The sequence below is a fragment of the Podarcis pityusensis genome (genome assembly GCF_964106645.2).
Source record: "Podarcis pityusensis genome assembly, chromosome: 1".
Taxonomy (NCBI): Eukaryota; Metazoa; Chordata; class Lepidosauria; order Squamata; family Lacertidae; genus Podarcis; species Podarcis pityusensis.
The window spans coordinates 91,840,361-91,858,462 of NC_138028.1; the positions used below are offsets into that span (position 1 = coordinate 91,840,361).

The 18,102-nt window shown below is 44.7% G+C and overlaps 1 protein-coding gene across 1 annotated transcript in view; it reads right to left on the reverse strand.

Moving 5' to 3' along the window:
• Positions 1-18,102, reverse strand: part of CLASP1 (cytoplasmic linker associated protein 1) — a 172,947-nt gene that overhangs the window by 101,329 nt on the left and 53,516 nt on the right. The window contains exons 5-8 of the mRNA XM_081009704.1: positions 17,841-17,932; positions 17,538-17,613; positions 5,487-5,584; positions 4,778-4,845 (exon numbers count right to left, since the gene is read on the reverse strand). Of these exons, the coding sequence (XP_080865830.1) occupies positions 4,778-4,845; positions 5,487-5,584; positions 17,538-17,613; positions 17,841-17,932 (334 nt within the window). The remainder of the gene's footprint in view (positions 1-4,777; positions 4,846-5,486; positions 5,585-17,537; positions 17,614-17,840; positions 17,933-18,102) is intronic.

Below are 18,102 nucleotides of genomic sequence, written 5' to 3' on the forward strand. Positions count from 1 at the left end.
ATATTTTAGTATTTGCTTTTTTCAGAACTCCTACCTAATAAGTATCCCATAAATTCCATGGCAAGATCCAGAACAGAGACACCTCTCTGCCTAACCAAAACATAAATGCCCTGTTACAAGAAAATTAAAAGTATCCAATTTTGTTTTCTAGTTCTGAGTTTATAAGAGGCTTGCTTTAACGGATACAAAACAACCACAGTCACCTTTTCAGTTATACCTGCTGCTGATGTATTGTACGTTATGCAGGGAGGGAGGGGCTTGGTTTCCAGAAAGTTGGGTGCTGCAGGACCAGGCTTGGCGACATTGCAATGGAGTTTTAATCAGGACAGTTTTGCAGCCGCCCCAGTCCAAACTGTACCAAAAGGGCAAGGTGGGACTTCCAGGCATTAACTTCCTGCTTTATGTCTCTGGTGTTTTGTGTTGAGTGGGCTGTAAGACACAGAGTTCCCTTAGCTCCACATTGCAAGAGAGTCAATACAGGCAAGCAAGCAAACACTCTTTGTCTCACCTTAGGCATTCCATCCCATTCCTGATTATGGCCTTTGATGTGCCACCTATGCTGAAATTTCTAATGGGCCTGGTTCTTATTATCATTCCCGGCTTCATAAACCAGGAACAGCCATTTGGGCAGAGCCCTCCTCCCTTACCAGACCCCTCAAGCTACTTCTTCCTGTTGCGTACCATCTTTGCTGCTCCATTCCTGGTTTGCCAGAGTTCCTTGTTAAATCTGAACCAAGAGGTCTGTGGCCACATCTGAACTGTAATTCCAAAGCTGTATCACACTACAATTCCCAGAGTGGTTTAACAAGCAAACCCTCTTCCCCAGAGAACACTGGAAATTATAGCTCTGTGAAGAGAATAGTGGTCTCCAAACAACTCTCAGGATCAGGCATAGGCAAACTCGGCTCTCCAGATGTTTTGAGACTACAACTCCCATCATCCCTAGCTAACAGGACCAGTGGTCAGGGATGATGGGAATTGTAGTCTCAAAACATCTGGAGAGCCGAGTTTGCCTATGCCTGCTCAGGACCCTTAAACTATGTTTCCCACGATTCTTTGGGGGAAACCATTACTGTTTAAAATGGTATGGTGCTACTTTAAATGTTACAGTGCAGATGTGGCCTCTGCACATCACTCAACACATCAGCATAACAAATAAAGCTCAGTTTCCTGGTTTAGACATAATGGGAGACACTGGTGAAATGCCTCTTTTTAATTGGAAAGGGGAAGCCAAGGCATCAAATTGAAAGTAAAAATGTACCTCCATCATCCCTGTTTCTCGCTATGTTGGAACTGCAGCTCTGGATAGTGAAGTCAACTTATTTGATCTGGCTTTGGCATTGAACAGCTGCTTTCTTGATTAAAGGAGAATGAATTATACCACATTTCAAATGCCCTGCTATTAACTTCTACCTCACACACCTAATGGGAGAGCTGCCTCGTGGGGCACTAGAGAAAATGATAAATAAGTTGCCACAACTGAATTATGAGTCAAAACCACAAAGCTAACACACAGAGAACAACTAAGGCTGGGAACATAAACATCATCACCACCATAAGTGTCTGCTCTGTGCTTCATTTTCACTGGACTGGGAATCAGCAACCTTAAAACTATATTCACATGGAAAGGGACTGGTTCTATGGAGTAATTTATAACCAAAGACACTCCTTCCTGCATCTTATATTTAATTAAAGATCCACACACTATATCACAGGAATGGGCATGCCTGGAGTTTTGGCTCTCTCATGCAGAAGGGGGTGGGATACATCTCTATGAAAAGTGCAAGCACATCCAAGGAATTACAAAAAGCAGAAAAAAATAGTAATTCTGGTTCTTTCTGAAACCCTGAGGTGAAGGAAGAACTTTCAATTTCTGCTTCCAGAGACTGATTAATTATAGGTAAAACAAGAGACACACTCACACAAATATGCACAGTGCTAAGAACCACTGAGAAATCCAATGTGCAGCTTTGCTCCATTTTCTGGCTACGAAGGACTGAAAAGACCTCCTCGTAACTTAGCAACCAACAGCATATCCACAAGATGAAATCCTCCTTCCTCTTATATAAAGTAAAGCCCACTTCAAGCTGCAATTTACCCCCACCAACTGGCATTTTATTCATAATACTATTAAAGCTTAAAAACAAAGCCCCTGTAGATAAGGAACTTAATGCTGGCATTTCTTAAGATCTATTTAAGGAAAATGCTGATGGACTTGAATGAAGGAGGGAGGGGAAAAACCTCTCATATTTAAAGAATGGTCGATTCATTTATTTGTGGGGTGGGAAAGCTGTGGCACTCTGAGTGTCGGTGGACTCCAACTCCCATCAGCCTGACCCAGAATAGCCAATGGACAGGAATGATGGGAGTTACAGTCCAACATCCTTCCCAGGGGAGGGGGGTGCAAATTCTCCATTACAGTGGTACCTCGGGTTAAGTACTTCATTCGTTCCAGAGGTCCGTTCTTAACCTGAAACTGTTCTTAACCTGAAGCACCACTTTAGCTAATGGGGTCTCCTGCTGCTGCTGCTGCGCCGCTGGAGCACGATTTCTGTTCTCATCCTGAAGCAAAGTTCTTAACCTGAAGCACTATTTCTGGGTTAGCGGAGTCTGTAACCTGAAGCGTATTTAACCCGAGGTACTACTGTATTGGTGAGTTCCAAGAACTTGGGATGTGTTTATATAACATCCATCTCTCTCTCTCTCTCTCTCTCTCTCTCAACAAAATAGTTACTTTATACAAAACCAAGATGCAAGCTTCATATTAGAGGAGCAATGAACAAAATTAAGTTTCTGTTCAGTGAAAACAGCATTTCTAAGTCTATACAGTTACCAAATTCTAAACTCTCTGGTGCTAGTAACATCACACCAGGAGCTACTTGATGCCCATTGCTTTAATTTTTCTTTCAAGTACTGTTTCTGGGGGAAATTAAACCTATGTTGGGATTTTGGATCTAGATACTCTGTTGGATGTTGCTGCTGGGGGGAAAAACAGTGATAAGGAACAAGCCCGCATATCACTGCCTTTTCTGTTCAGATTTTAATATAACTTTGCAAAGGGGAGAATGGCTACTTTTTTTCTCGAGGAGATTCATACATAATTGACTAGGTACTGATCCAATATAAATCTGATTCAATTCAATGGGCACCAAAGGGAACAAAAGGAGCCATCACCATGTTACTATGACATCTTCTGAAGTCAGCCGGTTTCATCTGAGTGGAGTAATGCCACCATACATACACCCTTCATGTTCTTTGTAAACCAGGGCATCATGATCTATGGCAGAGGGGAGAAACACCTGTATTCGCCTGCACTGATGGTCCAAGGAAAGCTACTGTTTCTCAAGTTAGCTACCTCTTCACCAAGGTGACCTTCAAAGACACCAGATAATCCCCCATTGAGTTCTGAACCCCCATGAATTCATAAACCTCCAAAGTAAATCAAGCTAATTGGACCATTATTCTAATGTGGATGTAAGAGAATGAGGATAAATACATTCCAAAATATAACAATGGAATCTTGACTACCTCGTATTCCCTCTACAATTAAAGAACCTGCTTCTGGAAAAGTGGAAGGCATCAAACTCTGTGGGTGCCTCAAGTATCAAAGCAGCTGTGATCTGAAACTTACTTATAGTGGTCATGGAAGCGTAAAAGTATGAAGCTGACCCTTCAAACCCAAAAATTGTGTTTGATGGCAAATATATTTCTTCATTAAACAAAACAATCACAACAACTTATTTGCTGCTGGTTGTAAAGAGGTTCAGAAGATCCTGATTGATGAAAGCTACTTGCATTCTCAATGTTACAGCGAAGTAAAGCATCTCAGCACAAACTGGCAAATATCAGCAGCAAATATGAGAAAATGAAAGATTAAGGTCCCAAAATCTGCAGAACACCCAGTCTATTTATTAGAAGGCTTGCAACATTTCTGTTCTTTAACATAAAATTATTAGAGCTAAAGACTTCACGAATGACTGCATTAAACTCTATTTGATGCTGGTTACTGTCAACCCACATGGACAGCTGCCCAAAAAACTAATTGTTAAATCACACACTAATCTACTGACATTCCAAGACTGCATCAGACACCAACACTATGTACAATATAATGCTTGTTTGCATTTTACACCAAAAACAGGCACAAGCTGGGAAGATCTGCTCCAGACATAGCCGTATGATGACCCCTGAACAATGTCCAGCTTCCTCTCAGGCGAAAGCAATGGGCTACTAGCAACATAGCTTCTCCAGTGCTCACTTTAGAATTTGACCACATCCCCTCATAATATGATACTGAAAGAACAAGCTCTGCTACTATGCCAGGCTGGCTGAAGGCTACAACAACACATGAAATAAAAGGAATATTGAATTGATAACTTTACAGCTGCAGAATAGGAATATACAGTATATGAATGCTAACACAAAGTGTCTTGTTGCTTTCATATAGAGCTATTAATCTCAGAATGAAAATTCACTCAGGCTTCTGTTCCAAACCCCTTTGGCCCCAGCCTAACCAATGTGATGCTTTTTTTAAATACACCATCTTCCTTTTCAGTAGTTCTGAAAGCAACTTGCATGCTTTGTTTTTAATGGCAATAAAAAAATAGGATACATCAATCACAAAATAAAAACACAAACCCATTTACTTGTTATTCATTCATCCCACTAATTTCAAACAGGTCTTAACCACAACTTATTGAAGTTTGGATAAAGGGTACAATTCTTCTAAACGACTGATTTCATTTTATAAGAAAGCAAAAACAATATTTCTACTCACCACCTGATCCCTGGATCATGGTTCCTGATTTCTGGACCTCATCAAATTTTGTAAAAATGATGTTCAACCTGGTTTGCAAGAGGGAAGATAAAACAACTGAACAATCAACATTGCAAAACTTCCAACTGAGAATGCAGACTTTGGCAAAGGTTCGCTGATATCAACCAAAGTATATTTGTGCCACTAATTTTAATGAAAGAAAGAAAAAACTCTTCCTTCATTAGTCAGATATAGGTGTTAAATGAGCAAGACAAAAGGGTACACCTCAGAAGTGCACACAAGCTGTGAATTACATTATTCCAGAAAAAGTTCAGTACATTCTACAATCTTAGCTTTCTCATTTATTAAAACAGCAGGTGTGCAGTCCTTATAGTTAAGCACAGCTGACAATGTTCCCAAAGATGCTAACTTTTCAAATGTCACAATTTTCAAGTCCACATCATAATTCTGAGATTTTCTTTATTCATCCCGATTGTCAGACTACCAGACAAAACAAGTAATGTACAAATTATAGTCAACTGAACAAAACAACATCATTCTCAGACTACAATCTTTCTGATTTGTTCAAGGCTTTTGAACACTAGGGATCAGGTCCAACCAGTTATAACACTCAGCAGATGAGAAGCAAAGGATGCTCAGAATTTAGCAGCAGAAGAAACTGAAGAGCGCTGAAAAATAAGAACATCAAAACCAGAAACTCTTCACTCACCGAGACTGTGGCAATCCTTTTTTGCTGAGATCAGCCCTTACACGTTCACCTACATGTCTGTAGATTTCTACTAGGCTATTTATTGCTGCATCGCGAACCTAAAGATCCAAGAAAAGAATAGGGGGAAAGTTTTACACACAGAATTAGATTAATCCATAAAGGAAAACTAACAAAACTGTCAATATTGCTGTCCAGGTCTAGGCAAAATTACATATAGAGACGCACCTGACTCATGTCAAATTCCCCCCCTTTCCCCCAATAATGTTCACTCAGACTTACCTGTTTCATTCCAATGCACCTCTTCCATGTCACTGTCTGATGCCAGAAAAGCAGGAAAATAATATGACTAATCCATAAGGAAAAGAGAGGAGCAGAGACCACGGCCATGTCCAGTTTTGACCTCAGATTTTTAAGAACAAAAGCTTTCCACACAGTTATGAAAACAAACCCCTCTGAACTTCCCAAGGGAAGCATTCTGGTAGATAATAGGCCACCACTTTGGCAGCTGAGTAATATAAACAGGAACACATTTTTTTTTCTGTAAGCATATGATAGCATCCTGATGTATTTTACCTGGCCACCAACACAGATGCCAACACAACCTGGTACGTTCACCCAGAGCCTGATGCACAAGCTTCTAAAGTCATATTATGGAAAGAGCAGGGTTCGAGAGCCTATGGCCCTCCAGAAGTTGATAGATTCTGTCATTAGCTTCATCCAACACAGTTAATGGTCAGGGATGATGGGACTTGCAATTCAACAGCAAACGGAGAGCCACTGGTGTCATAGCCCCCCCCCCCTTTTAGATAGTCTCCTAAAGGCTCACACTAGAGAAAAAATCTGGAGTTTCTCAATCCTTTGGTTGGCTGGCATCCTTCTCAATCTTACAGGTAGATCAAACTCATCACCTCTTGCAGACAGAGGAAGAATCACCAGGGCTCAATTCATTTAAATTTGGAGTGGGATTAAGGCCAAGCAAGTCAGAAGCAAAAGTAATCTATCACAGGGAACAGCAGCAGTTTACAAAGACTAGTGAGCAAACTGGTACAGAGACCAGTCAGTTATATTCTGAACCACTGGTTTAAAAAGGCTTCCTTGCTGGTCTCCCTGAAGCTGGTTTTCTTCCATGTCAAGAGGACGGTGGTGTGGCATACCAGTTTAAATCCCTTCCTGGTGTCTCTTAGGTCTCATATTCAGCAGGTTCAAGTCCTGACGACGAAGCATGTATTCCCACCCTCCATCCATTTAAAATATGTTCTCAAGTATTTTCAGCTCGAGGAAGAGTTCGGTGCCACTTGAAAGCTTGTATAACACACGACGAGCAGCAGTTGGTTTTACTAAAAAGGCTCATTTTATGTTAATTTTGTTGTAGCAAACTGACACGGCTGCTTGCTTTTGGCCAGCACTGAACACTCTTTCAAAGGCATGAACACTCATTCAAAGGGACATCCCTATCTTAGGATCAGATTAAGATCCAAAATGAATCAGGGAATTATGCACACAAAATGTTAAGAAAAAATTGTGTTACTAGATCTAACCTCTCCTTCTCTAGCCTTCCTTTCCACAGCAAACTGCATTTCGAAAACCAATCCTCCATTCTTCCTTGCTCCCTCTAGGCCGAATCCACATCCATCCCACCAGCTATATTTCCCTCCTACCCCCATGCCAGCTCTTCTACATTGCTCCTCTTCTACCCCCCTGACCAAGCATGGCTCAGGGATCTCCCTATCTCCATGGCAACAACGGGTAAAGGAGAAGCACTGTGTGGGAAGACCATGGAGAAAGAAGACTCTGCCTCTTGGCCAGCCCAGAGACTCAGGGAGTGAACCTGGAGGCAGGGTTGTGGACCCTCCCCTCTGCCCAAATAACTCACCTATGCCTTTTCAACTGCCACTGCCTAAGAGTACAACTGCTCATCGGCAGAGTTCTGGAACTTGGACTCCTACAACTGGCCATAAGCATTCCACCAACTTCTGACGGCGAGAGGACATGAACCTCTCAGTCTTTTGTGAGGCAATCTTCTAACTCTTCAAACAAACAGCAAATCAAGTCGCCCCAAAGCAGAAAGGCAGCTCTGAAGGTAACGAGACTATAGTCCTTTTCGTGTCAAGGGGGGCATCCTGTGATAACTGGGGAGCAACACCATTTTGAAGACCACTGGAGATCACCCAGGAAGGGACCCTATCTGTCCTGTACTGGAAAAAGAATTACATCGTTCCAGACTCTGAGGCAGGTGACCGTTAAACATGCACATTTTTAAAAGCCAGGGGTGCCAGAGTTTCCTCTCTGCATCATTAGCAAGTACATGCGGTGCTTGGTTGACTTTACTCTCTTTCATCTGATTTTCTCCAAATATGTTTATGGAGACCAGTTGCTAGCCATGATGGTTATATACTACCTCTAATATCGAAGGCAGCATGCCTCCAAGTATCAGTTGCTGAGGAACATGACTTTGTGGTATTGCGCTCATATCCTGCTTGAGGGGTTCTCGTAGGTATCTGTGGCGTCTGAATGCTGGATCTTGTATTCTTATGCAAGTGTGTGGGGATTTCCCCCCGTTAATCAACACACTACATTTATATTAAACTCCACTAAAGAGAACTGAAAATAAATGCAAATGATTTTTACAATAGTAATAATAGTAATTTATTATTTCTACCCCGCCCTTCTGGCTGGGTTTCCCGAGCCACTCTGGGCAGCTTCCAACAAAAGATTAAAAATACATTAAAACATCAGTCATTAAAAACTTCTCTAAACAGGGCTGCCTTCAGAGGTCTTCTAAATGTCAGATAGCTGTTTATTTCTTTGACATCTGATGGGAGGGCGTTCCACAGGCAGGGCGCCACTACCGTTTGTTACTGTTTGTTAATTGACACACTACGTTTATATTAAACTCCACTAAAGAGAACAGAAAACAAACGTAAAGGATTTTTACTGTTTCCCCCCTTTTTTATATTTTTAAAGAATTTTTATTGCAAAGTAAATACATCAATAACAAGCCATACATAAAGAATAATGTAAAGAAAAAGGAAAAAGGAAAGGAAAAAAATGCGAAGAAAAGTAGACAGTAAAAGAATAAAGAAAAGTATATTTCAATACAATAAATGCTATTTTACAAAATAATAATAGTAATAGACTTCCATCACTCTCACAACACTTCCTTTCACATTTCATATTTTATCTGTATTTCAGTATTATTTTCATCTTAATAGATATGTATATGTGATGGGACGATGAGCTGCTTGTGTGTAAAATCCTAGTCCCTCAGAGTTTGGTCAAGTTTGCAAACCTCTGTCTGTAACGGAGCCCCTTAAACATGGCTCCGTCAGTCGCTGGCAGATTCCGACAGTGGTTGCTTTCGGAATCGCTTCCAACATAAAAGCTCCTTAACGGAAACACGTCTTCTGGACTCTCTGCGTGACAGTTTCCGGCGAGGAGTGGGTGTCCCTACAGGAGGTCCTGAAACCTCCCCACTGTTTTCGCTGGAAGTGTCTCTGAGCCATCCCTCCAGCTCCCTTTCCCTCAGCTCAGCTCCTCTCCCCCTACTGGTTCCCTCTTCAGCTGCTGAGTCTCTCCCAACCTGTGTGAGCCCTTTCACTTCCCTTCCTTCCGATGGCAGTTCCCTGACATCCACCTCCCCTCCAGGGCCCCCTTCATCCCCTCTCGCCCCCTCCTCTACGGGCGGTGAGGAGGCAAAACCCCGGAATGAACTTCCTTCATCTTCCGATGTCCCGAACACTTCTCTCCACCTGTTGCGGTTCCTGGTCTCGAAGTACTCCTCCTCCTCAGAGTCCATCTCCCCTTCCCCTTCCGATTCCGAGAATCCTTCCAACTCCTCCTCCTCATCGGTGGTCCCAAAGTATTCCCTCCGGAACCTCTCCACAGGCTGAGGTTTCCTTGGGAACCTTTGATGGAACGTTTCTATCAATACCTCGTCATTGATATCTTCTGCCATTACCCAAGTGTTTTCTGACTCCGGTTCTCCTTCCCACGCTACCAAATACTCCACCTGATCCCCCTTCCACCTGGCGTCGAGGATTTCTGCCACATGGCTGCTGCATTCCCTTTCTTCTATGACCGGTCCCCGAGTGGCCATCCCTTCTCGTCCCCCCTCATACGGTGACAGTAACGACCTGTGAAATACTGGGTGCAGTTTCATGTGGTTGGGTAACCGGATCCTGAAAGCCACTGGGTTGACCTGTTGAATGACCTCAAAGGGACCCAATCTCCTGGGTCTTAATTTCTTACAACCTCCTTTGAACGGCAACCCTTGGGTTGACAGCCACACCCTATCTCCCACCCTTATGGTTTCACCTTCCCTTCGGTTCTTGTCTGCCTGCCTCTTGTATTCTTCCTTCGCCTTTTCTAAGTTGAGTTGGAGCTGACGATGGATTGCTTCCATTTCTTCTACAAAATGCTCGGCTGCCGGGACACCCCATCTCTCCCCTTCTCCCCCTGGGAAAGCCCTGGGATGACACCCATAATTAGCCAAGAAGGGGCTCATCCCTGTGGACACATTCTCGGCATTGTTGTAGGCAAATTCCGCCAGCGCCAACTTTTCTACCCAGTCATTCTCTCTGTCATTGACATAACACCTCAGGTATTGCTGGAGGACCCCGTTTGCTCTTTCCGCCTGCCCGTTGGTTTCAGGGTGCCGGGCAGTCGAAAAGTTGACCTCCACCTGCAGTAAGCTCATGAGCTTCCTCCAGAACCTGGAAGTAAATTGTTTTCCTCGGTCTGAGACCACCCTCAATGGCACCCCGTGCAACCTAAAAATGTGTTCTACAAATAACTTCGCTGTCTCTTCCGCCGTGACTGCATGCGAGCAGGCTACAAAGTGGCACATCTTTGTTAGTAGGTCTACCACCACCATGATGGCTGTTTTCCCCTTGGACTTCGGCAGATCAGTCATAAAATCTATCGACACTGCCTCCCAAGGTCTTTCTGGGGTTGGTAAGGGTTCTAATAGCCCCGCCGGTGCCCGCCTCTCCCCTTTGGCTCGCTGGCATTGTTCACACCCTCTTACATACTCCCGTACATCTTCCCTCACCTTAGGCCACCAAAATTCCCTGGTGACCAACCACATGGTTTTGTGTTGTCCAAAATGCCCCGCCGTGGGGCTGTCGTGCAACTGCTTGAGTACCCTCCCCCTTAAGTCTCCTTCAGGGATATACAGTGCCCCTTTGTAATACAAAGCTCCATTTCTTTCCTCGAAACCCCCTGGTTCCTCTCCCTCACCCCTAAGACCTCTGAGCTTATTCTGGGCGTATTCATCATTCTCTGTTTCCTCTACCAGTTCTCTTTGTCCCACCAATGCCGCCCCACACACCCAGCGGTCCTCTGGAATGACATGTCTCTCTTCGGGTGCTCCCTCCCCCTCCAAATATTCAGGTTTGCGTGAGAGAGCGTCCGCCCTAATGTTCTCTGGGCCTGGCACGTAACAAATCTCAAAGTTAAATTTGGAGAACTCCTGGGCCCATCTCACTTGCCGTTGGTTGAGCACTCGTGCCGTCCTCCAATACTCTAGGTTCTTGTGGTCAGTGCACACTTGCACCTTATGTTGTGCGCCAATTAGCAGGTGCCTCCATCTCCGGAACGCCTCATGAATGGCTAGTAGTTCTCGGTCATACACCGTGTAGTTCCTCTCGGATTTGTTCAGCTTTCGCGAAAAAAAGGCACACGGTCTCCACTCTGACTCCTCCTTCCCTGGCTGCAGAAGCACCGCCCCAATCGCTCTGTCTGATGCGTCAGTTTCCACTCTCATCGGTTTTTGTAAATCCACATGCAGGAGTTGTTGTTCCGAGGCGAAGGCCCTTTTTAGTTCCTCAAATGCTCGCTCCGCCTCCTCAGTCCAAACGAACTTCTTCTTACTGCTGAGACAGTCCGTAATGGGCGCCGTCAGGTGGGCAAAGTTTCGGATGAACTTACGATAGAAGTTCCCAAATCCTAGGAACCTCTGCACATCCTTCCTTGTTTTGGGTGTTTTCCATTCCAGCACCGCCTGGACCTTGCCGGGATCCATGGCCAATCCCTTGTCTGACAGGCGATACCCCAGGAATTCCACCTCCTTGGTATGAAACTGACACTTCTCCAGTTTCACCCACAGCTGGTTGGCTTGCAGCCTGCTCAACACTTCTCTGACGTCTCTCACATGCTGCTCCTCATTCTCAGAATACACCAACACGTCGTCTAAGAAGGCCACACAATTCTTGTAAAGCAAAGGCCCCAGGACGTGGTTCATAAACGATTGAAAGCACGCGGAGCCTCCTTGTAGGCCGAAGGGCATAACTAAATATTCAAATGCCCCCAAAGGGGTGAACATGGTGGTTTTCCATTCATCCCCCTTCCTTATTCGTATCAGGTTGTACGCCCCCCTTAGGTCCAGTTTAGTAAAAATCTTTCCCTTCCTGACCCTTGTCAAAATGTCGTCAATCCTGGGCATAGGGAAAGCCACTGGTTCTGACACTGCATTTAAGGCCCTGAAGTCACACACAAGCCTCGGCTTGTTCGTGTTTTTTTTATCCACAAAAAACACTGGGCTGCCCCCCACCGCCCTGGACTCTCTGATGAACCCTCTCTTCAGGTTCTTGTCAATGAACTCTCTTAGCTCCTGCATCTCTCTGTCTGACATGGCGTACAGCTTGCCTACAGGGAGCTGTGCCCCAGGGAGTAAATTGATTTGACAGTCAAAGGGTCTATGCGGGGGTAGTTGGTCAGCTTCCCTTTCGCTGAAGACGTCGCGGAGATCTGCGTATTGTCGTGGTACCTTCACGTTCTCCGTTACTTCAGTCCCTGCTAGGGTGGCTTGGGCCCCTGCCAAACCCTTTCCCTCTTTGCAGTGTTCTAAGCAATGTGCTGAACCAAAAGAAACCACTCTCTGATGCCAGCCCACCAGCGGATCATGTAACGCTAGCCAGCTCATCCCCAATATAATGGGAGCTCCTCCCAAGGTGGCCACATTAAACGCTATCAGTTCGGTGTGCCTTGCCACCTTCATTATCATTGGGACGGTCTGCAAGCTGACTTCTCCTCCCAACAGCTCCCTGCCATCGATCGTGGTCACCTGCAGGGGGTTGCTTAAAGGGATCGTCTGTATCTGGTGTTCAGCTGCAAACTCTTTGCTCATGAAATTGCAGGAGCTGCCTGAGTCCAACAGCGCCTTTATCTTTAGAGGGTGTCCGTTTGGCAGCTCTAGCGCCACTTCTATCACTAGGGCGGGTTTAGGAGGTTCTGGCGTGGGCACTTTCACTGCTCTTTGGCCTGGCTGCTGTGCCCCGACGGTGGCAGCCAGGCGTTGGCTTTTACTTGCTTCGGTATTTCTTCCTCTCTTCCCTCCACAGCTCCTACCATCCCTTGCCATTCCTTCCTCTGGGGGCAGACTCTGGCAAAGTGACCTGGCTGTTGGCAGAGATAGCATTTCCGGGCGCCTTTTCCCTCCTTCTTTCCCCCCTCACTGGGCTTTGAAACTGCGCGCGCGCGCGCTGTTCCGATTTCCATCGGCTCTGCCGGCGGGAAAGTTGGCTCTGGAATGTCTGGAATGCGGAACTCCTTCCAACGTTCCCCCTTCCCTTCCCGCCTCTCCAATGCTCTCGCCTCCTGGCGCGCTCCTATGGTCAGCGCTGATTTGGTCAGCTGGTCCATAGACTCCGCCCTGGGCGCCCGGGAAAGTTCGTCTTTCACAGCCGAAGAAAGCCCTTCTTCAAAGAGCATTTGAATGGGTTCCGCCGATAGATCCCACCCCAATTTATGGATCAACATGGTGAACTCAGTCCAGTACTCACGGACAGATCGGCTCCCCTGTTTGCAAGCCATTAACTGTCTGCGGACCACTCCCTGTTCAATATCGCTGGAAAACATCAGATCCATGGCGCGAAAGAACTTCATCGTGTCCTTTAGGACGTCACTATTCGCTGCCATCAGGGGTCTAACCCAGTCTCTCGCCCCCTTTTCAAGATGCCCAATCACGAAAGCCACTCGTGATTCCTCGTCAGGGAATTCATCAAACTGCAGATTGAGGGCATATTGCATCTCTGTCCGAAAGCCATGATAGTCTTTGGGCTCCCCCCCAAACTTCTGCACCAATCCTGGTACCTTTCTGACGAGCTGGGTGTCTTTCCCCTTTTTGTCTGCATCCTGAGCCCTCCTCTCCTCAAGCCTCGCCGTCTGCAGCGCTAGCTGGACCTCCAACACCCGGTACCTTTCTTCCAGGCTTGGACCCGCTCCAGCTCCTGCTTCTCCGGTTCCGGCTGGGTTGCTCATGATGCCTTCTCCTGCACAAGCTGCTCACGGAGACTGTCGGAATGCTGTGATGGGACGATGAGCTGCTTGTGTGTAAAATCCTAGTCCCTCAGAGTTTGGTCAAGTTTGCAAACCTCTGTCTGTAACGGAGCCCCTTAAACATGGCTCCGTCAGTCGCTGGCAGATTCCGACAGTGGTTGCTTTCGGAATCGCTTCCAACATAAAAGCTCCTTAACGGAAACACGTCTTCTGGACTCACTGCGTGACAGTTTCCGGCGAGGAGTGGGTGTCCCTACAGGAGGTCCTGAAACCTCCCCACTGTTTTCGCTGGAAGTGTCTCTGAGCCATCCCTCCAGCTCCCTTTCCCTCAGCTCAGCTCCTCTCCCCCTACTGGTTCCCTCTTCAGCTGCTGAGTCTCTCCCAACCTGTGTGAGCCCTTTCACTTCCCTTCCTTCCGATGGCAGTTCCCTGACAGTATATGTATATGTATATGTGTGTGTGTGTGTGTGTGTGTATATATATACATATATGTATGTGTGTGTATATGTTTCCCCTTTTCCATTCAGTTTGTTACTGTTTGTTAATCAACACACTACGTTTATACTAAATTCCACTAAAGAGAACTGAAAACAAACATAAAGGATTTTTACTGTTTGTTAACTATATCTAACTCTTCTTTTGAGAGAAGCAGCTTACATGAGACTTCCAGCGGTCTCCTAGTCAGGCCCACACTTCCATAACTTCACCAGGATTATCTATGAAGTCTTATACTAGGTGCTCTTGGATCAAAGAACAGCCAGCTAATTTAAATAACATTGTCATCAATCACAACAACTAAATCCAATTATTGCTGTCAGTGGGTCCAATCAACACTTCCTGAATTCTACCCAACAGCTGGACTAATGGCTAAAAAAGGAGTCTAATGAATCAATGGGGAAAAACTTCAATGACGTATAAAACCTCACCCTCAGAGTTGCCGCCTAACTGCTTTAAGCCCATATCTGACATATAATGACCATCCTTTGAATGGAGCAGTAAAAAAAAAAAAAAAAGGAAGAATGATAGTGCATATAGGTTTTGGCTGATTTGTTTATAAATTAAGAACAAAATTTTACATCTCTTCCCCTGATTCACCTTCCTAATCATCCATCCTGTGCCTGCAACAGCACAGCAGAGTTCATTTCCTGAGCAGGAGCAGCACAGAGTATTTTATGGAGTTGAAGAAAATCTCTTTTTCCCATTACAAGCAAGGTCAAAAAGAAGCTTTGCCGCTGGGCTGAACAGAAAACACAACAAGATGCAAGTGAAACAGTCTGGAGAGAGGGAAAAATAAGATCTTCTAGAAAGCTGTTCTAAAAAGCAATGATGTTTCAAGTCCAAGGAAGCCAAGTTTGAAACAGCGACTTGTGTAATGATGCTGAACTGAACTAAAGAGAAATTCTGCAATGCTTCTCATTTCCTCACTGTGTAATTTACGACCAGAGCAGTCATGTTATATTTCATGGAGTGACTCCACAGCATTTTTTTAAGTGCTATCTAGCTAAAAATAGACTATCTGCAGTTAAAAATAGAAGACCAGCCATTTAAATTTGTCGCCTTTTAAATATAGCCAGTGTCGGACACAAAGCAAGGGTTTTATAAAATGCTATAGCCAGGATCCAAAGAAACTGCTCAGTACACCCAAGGCTACTTTTCACCTGAATTTCTTGATTAGAAGCCCTTCATGGAACATAGTGCAACTTTAACTCAAAAGTGAACCAATTGAAAATCAAGGTCCCCTTCTATTTTAATTGTTTCAACCATCAGAGGTCAATACTGATGCAAATTCCATTCTCTGCAGCTTTGATGCTATAACTCTACAACAAGAACAGGCAGCAAGTGATGGATTATGATCTGATAAGATACTGAGTCCAACCCCCTTGGCAAAGGCCAGCTGTAATCCTTGCTCAAAGAAGTGCTTATGTATTTAATTGGTACAACGCTGATTTAATTTCAGCCAAGTGGTTTATTTCCGGAAATACACAACCCAAATGGCTCTCATATGGCAGTAGCAAGAAAGTAATAAGATCATTTCTAGGGAACTGCTATTAGCCTAAGGGTACAACTTAGGATTCAGGCATAGAAGCAGTGAGAGGAGAGGTAACAAGGAAACTCATGTTTCAGATACGCTTCCGTTAAGAGCCAGAAAAGGAGGGGAACGTTGTTGACCATCTGTCCACTATTGAGCTAGTAGGTGTGAAAGTGTGGATATAGGCCTAATTATTGTGTTTGTTGTTAATAGTAGTAGTGTTTTTCCCTTTTAACTTCTAAGTGCTGTATAAAGATTTCTTTTTTAAAAAAAAATAGGATAGCCCCTGACAGCAAAAGAAAAGGGAATGGGGAGGGAAGAGAAAACCTAGCAAATTCAGGTATCGATTCCTGAAGTTATCATTATCTCAAGTATAATGAGCTTTCCATATGCTACCATGTCAGGTTTAATATACTTTTAAAGGTAAAGGTAAAGGGACCCCTGACCATTAGGTCCAGTCGTGACCGACTCTGGGGTTGCGCCGCTCATCTTGCTTTATTGGCCAAGGGAGCCGGCGTACAGCTTCCAGGTCATGTGGCCAGCATGACTAAGCCGCTTCTGGCAAGCCAGAGTAGCGCACGGAAACGCCTTTTACCTTCCCGCCGGAGCGGTACCTATTTATCTACTTGCACTTTGACGTGCTTTCAAACTGCTAGGTTGGCAGGAGCAGGGACCGAGCAACGGGAGCTCACCCTGTCGCAGGGATTCGAACCGCCGACCTGATCAGCAAGTCCTAGGCTCTGTGGTTTAACCCACAGCGCCACCCGCGTCCCAATATTCTTTTACTACTGTACAAAACCCTGAACAACTTAGGCCCAGGATACCTTAAGGACCAGCTATGACCCAAGCCAATCACTGAGATCATCTGGGGGAGCGCTATTAGCAGAACTGGTCCAGCCATTGGGAAGGGTGAGGCCACTGCCTCAGGTGGCAGAAGCCCCCACAGGTGCCCCATCTGCCCTGCTGCCTCTGTCAGAGGCAGAAAAACAGCACTGCCAATTTTTAAACTATTCATAGACCTTTGAACTATGCCACTTCTATGGGCAAGAGTTGGCCGGGGGGCGGGGAGCCTCAATAACTTTTCTGTCCGGATTTTCACTTTGAAATATGGCAACCCTATTATAGCATAGTAACTCAAATCCTTCCCATACATGTTGACAAAAATTATACCTACCTCATCTGAATATGGAGGCAGATAGTATACTGAGTGAGTTCATTTTAGAGGCTTGATTACTGAGTAAACTCCACAATTCTGTCCCTGGCATGGAGTTCCATTATTTATCTTAGTAACATCATGGTCCCCTTGTCTCTCACTGCTGAGATCTCTCCCACTGCCCCATAACACTATATACAGCCAGTTTTATGGCACTGCAGAAACATTAGGAAGCTGCAGTTTCTCCCAAAATGCACCATTCGTAAGCCAAAATTACACCACATGCAGAAATGAAACCAAACCCTCATTGAAGGCAATTAGATATTCATTCATATAACCATGTTCAAGCCTGGCACAACAACTTCAGCACAGGGGTAGACATCATGCTCCAAGATCAATGAATGAGAAATCTCGAAGCTTGCAATTCCACACACCTGCCAACCACAAGCATTTCTTGGCCAAATTTATTGCACGCAATTTAAAGGCTGTATCTGAAATAAAATTAAATAAAAAGAAAATCTTCCCTATCCACCACAGTCATTTTTCTCCTGGAGGAATATATTTAATCAAATTTGTTTCACTGCAGACTTACCTGGCTGTTTGGATCTCCAAGTAAATTACATATATGTGGCACAATCTTGCTCAGTGTTAAACTCTGAGCTCCAGATCTAAAGACACAAAGGGAAGGGGGAGGGGAGAACAAAAGATGTGCTAAGTATTTTGAAATGATTTTGAATGTGGATATTGTTGTTATTATGTATTATTATTAAATTGTGAATTGGGGAAACCGAACCAAATGGGTGGGGTATTAATAATAATAATAATAATAATAATATCTTGCCCTTTCTCCCAAAGTAGCCCAGGGCAGCAAAATATGCTACAAGTTCCAACTTACGCATTGAGTGTTGCAATAAGGCAGAGGCAAATTCCTTCTCTAGTCCGGAAATTCTTGTGTTTGAATCCTCCCAAAATCCTGTCCCATACGTACTGCCACAGAGAAACAAGAAAGTAAGAGAAAGATTAACCTAGACAGGCTGCAGTTTTTCATTTTGTGATTCTGAGTCTTGTACAGTCCGATGAAGAGTGTCAGGGGGTTGTGTGGGTTGCTATTCACATGCATCTGAGCAGGCATTGATGGGAGTGGGACTAGTCAACTG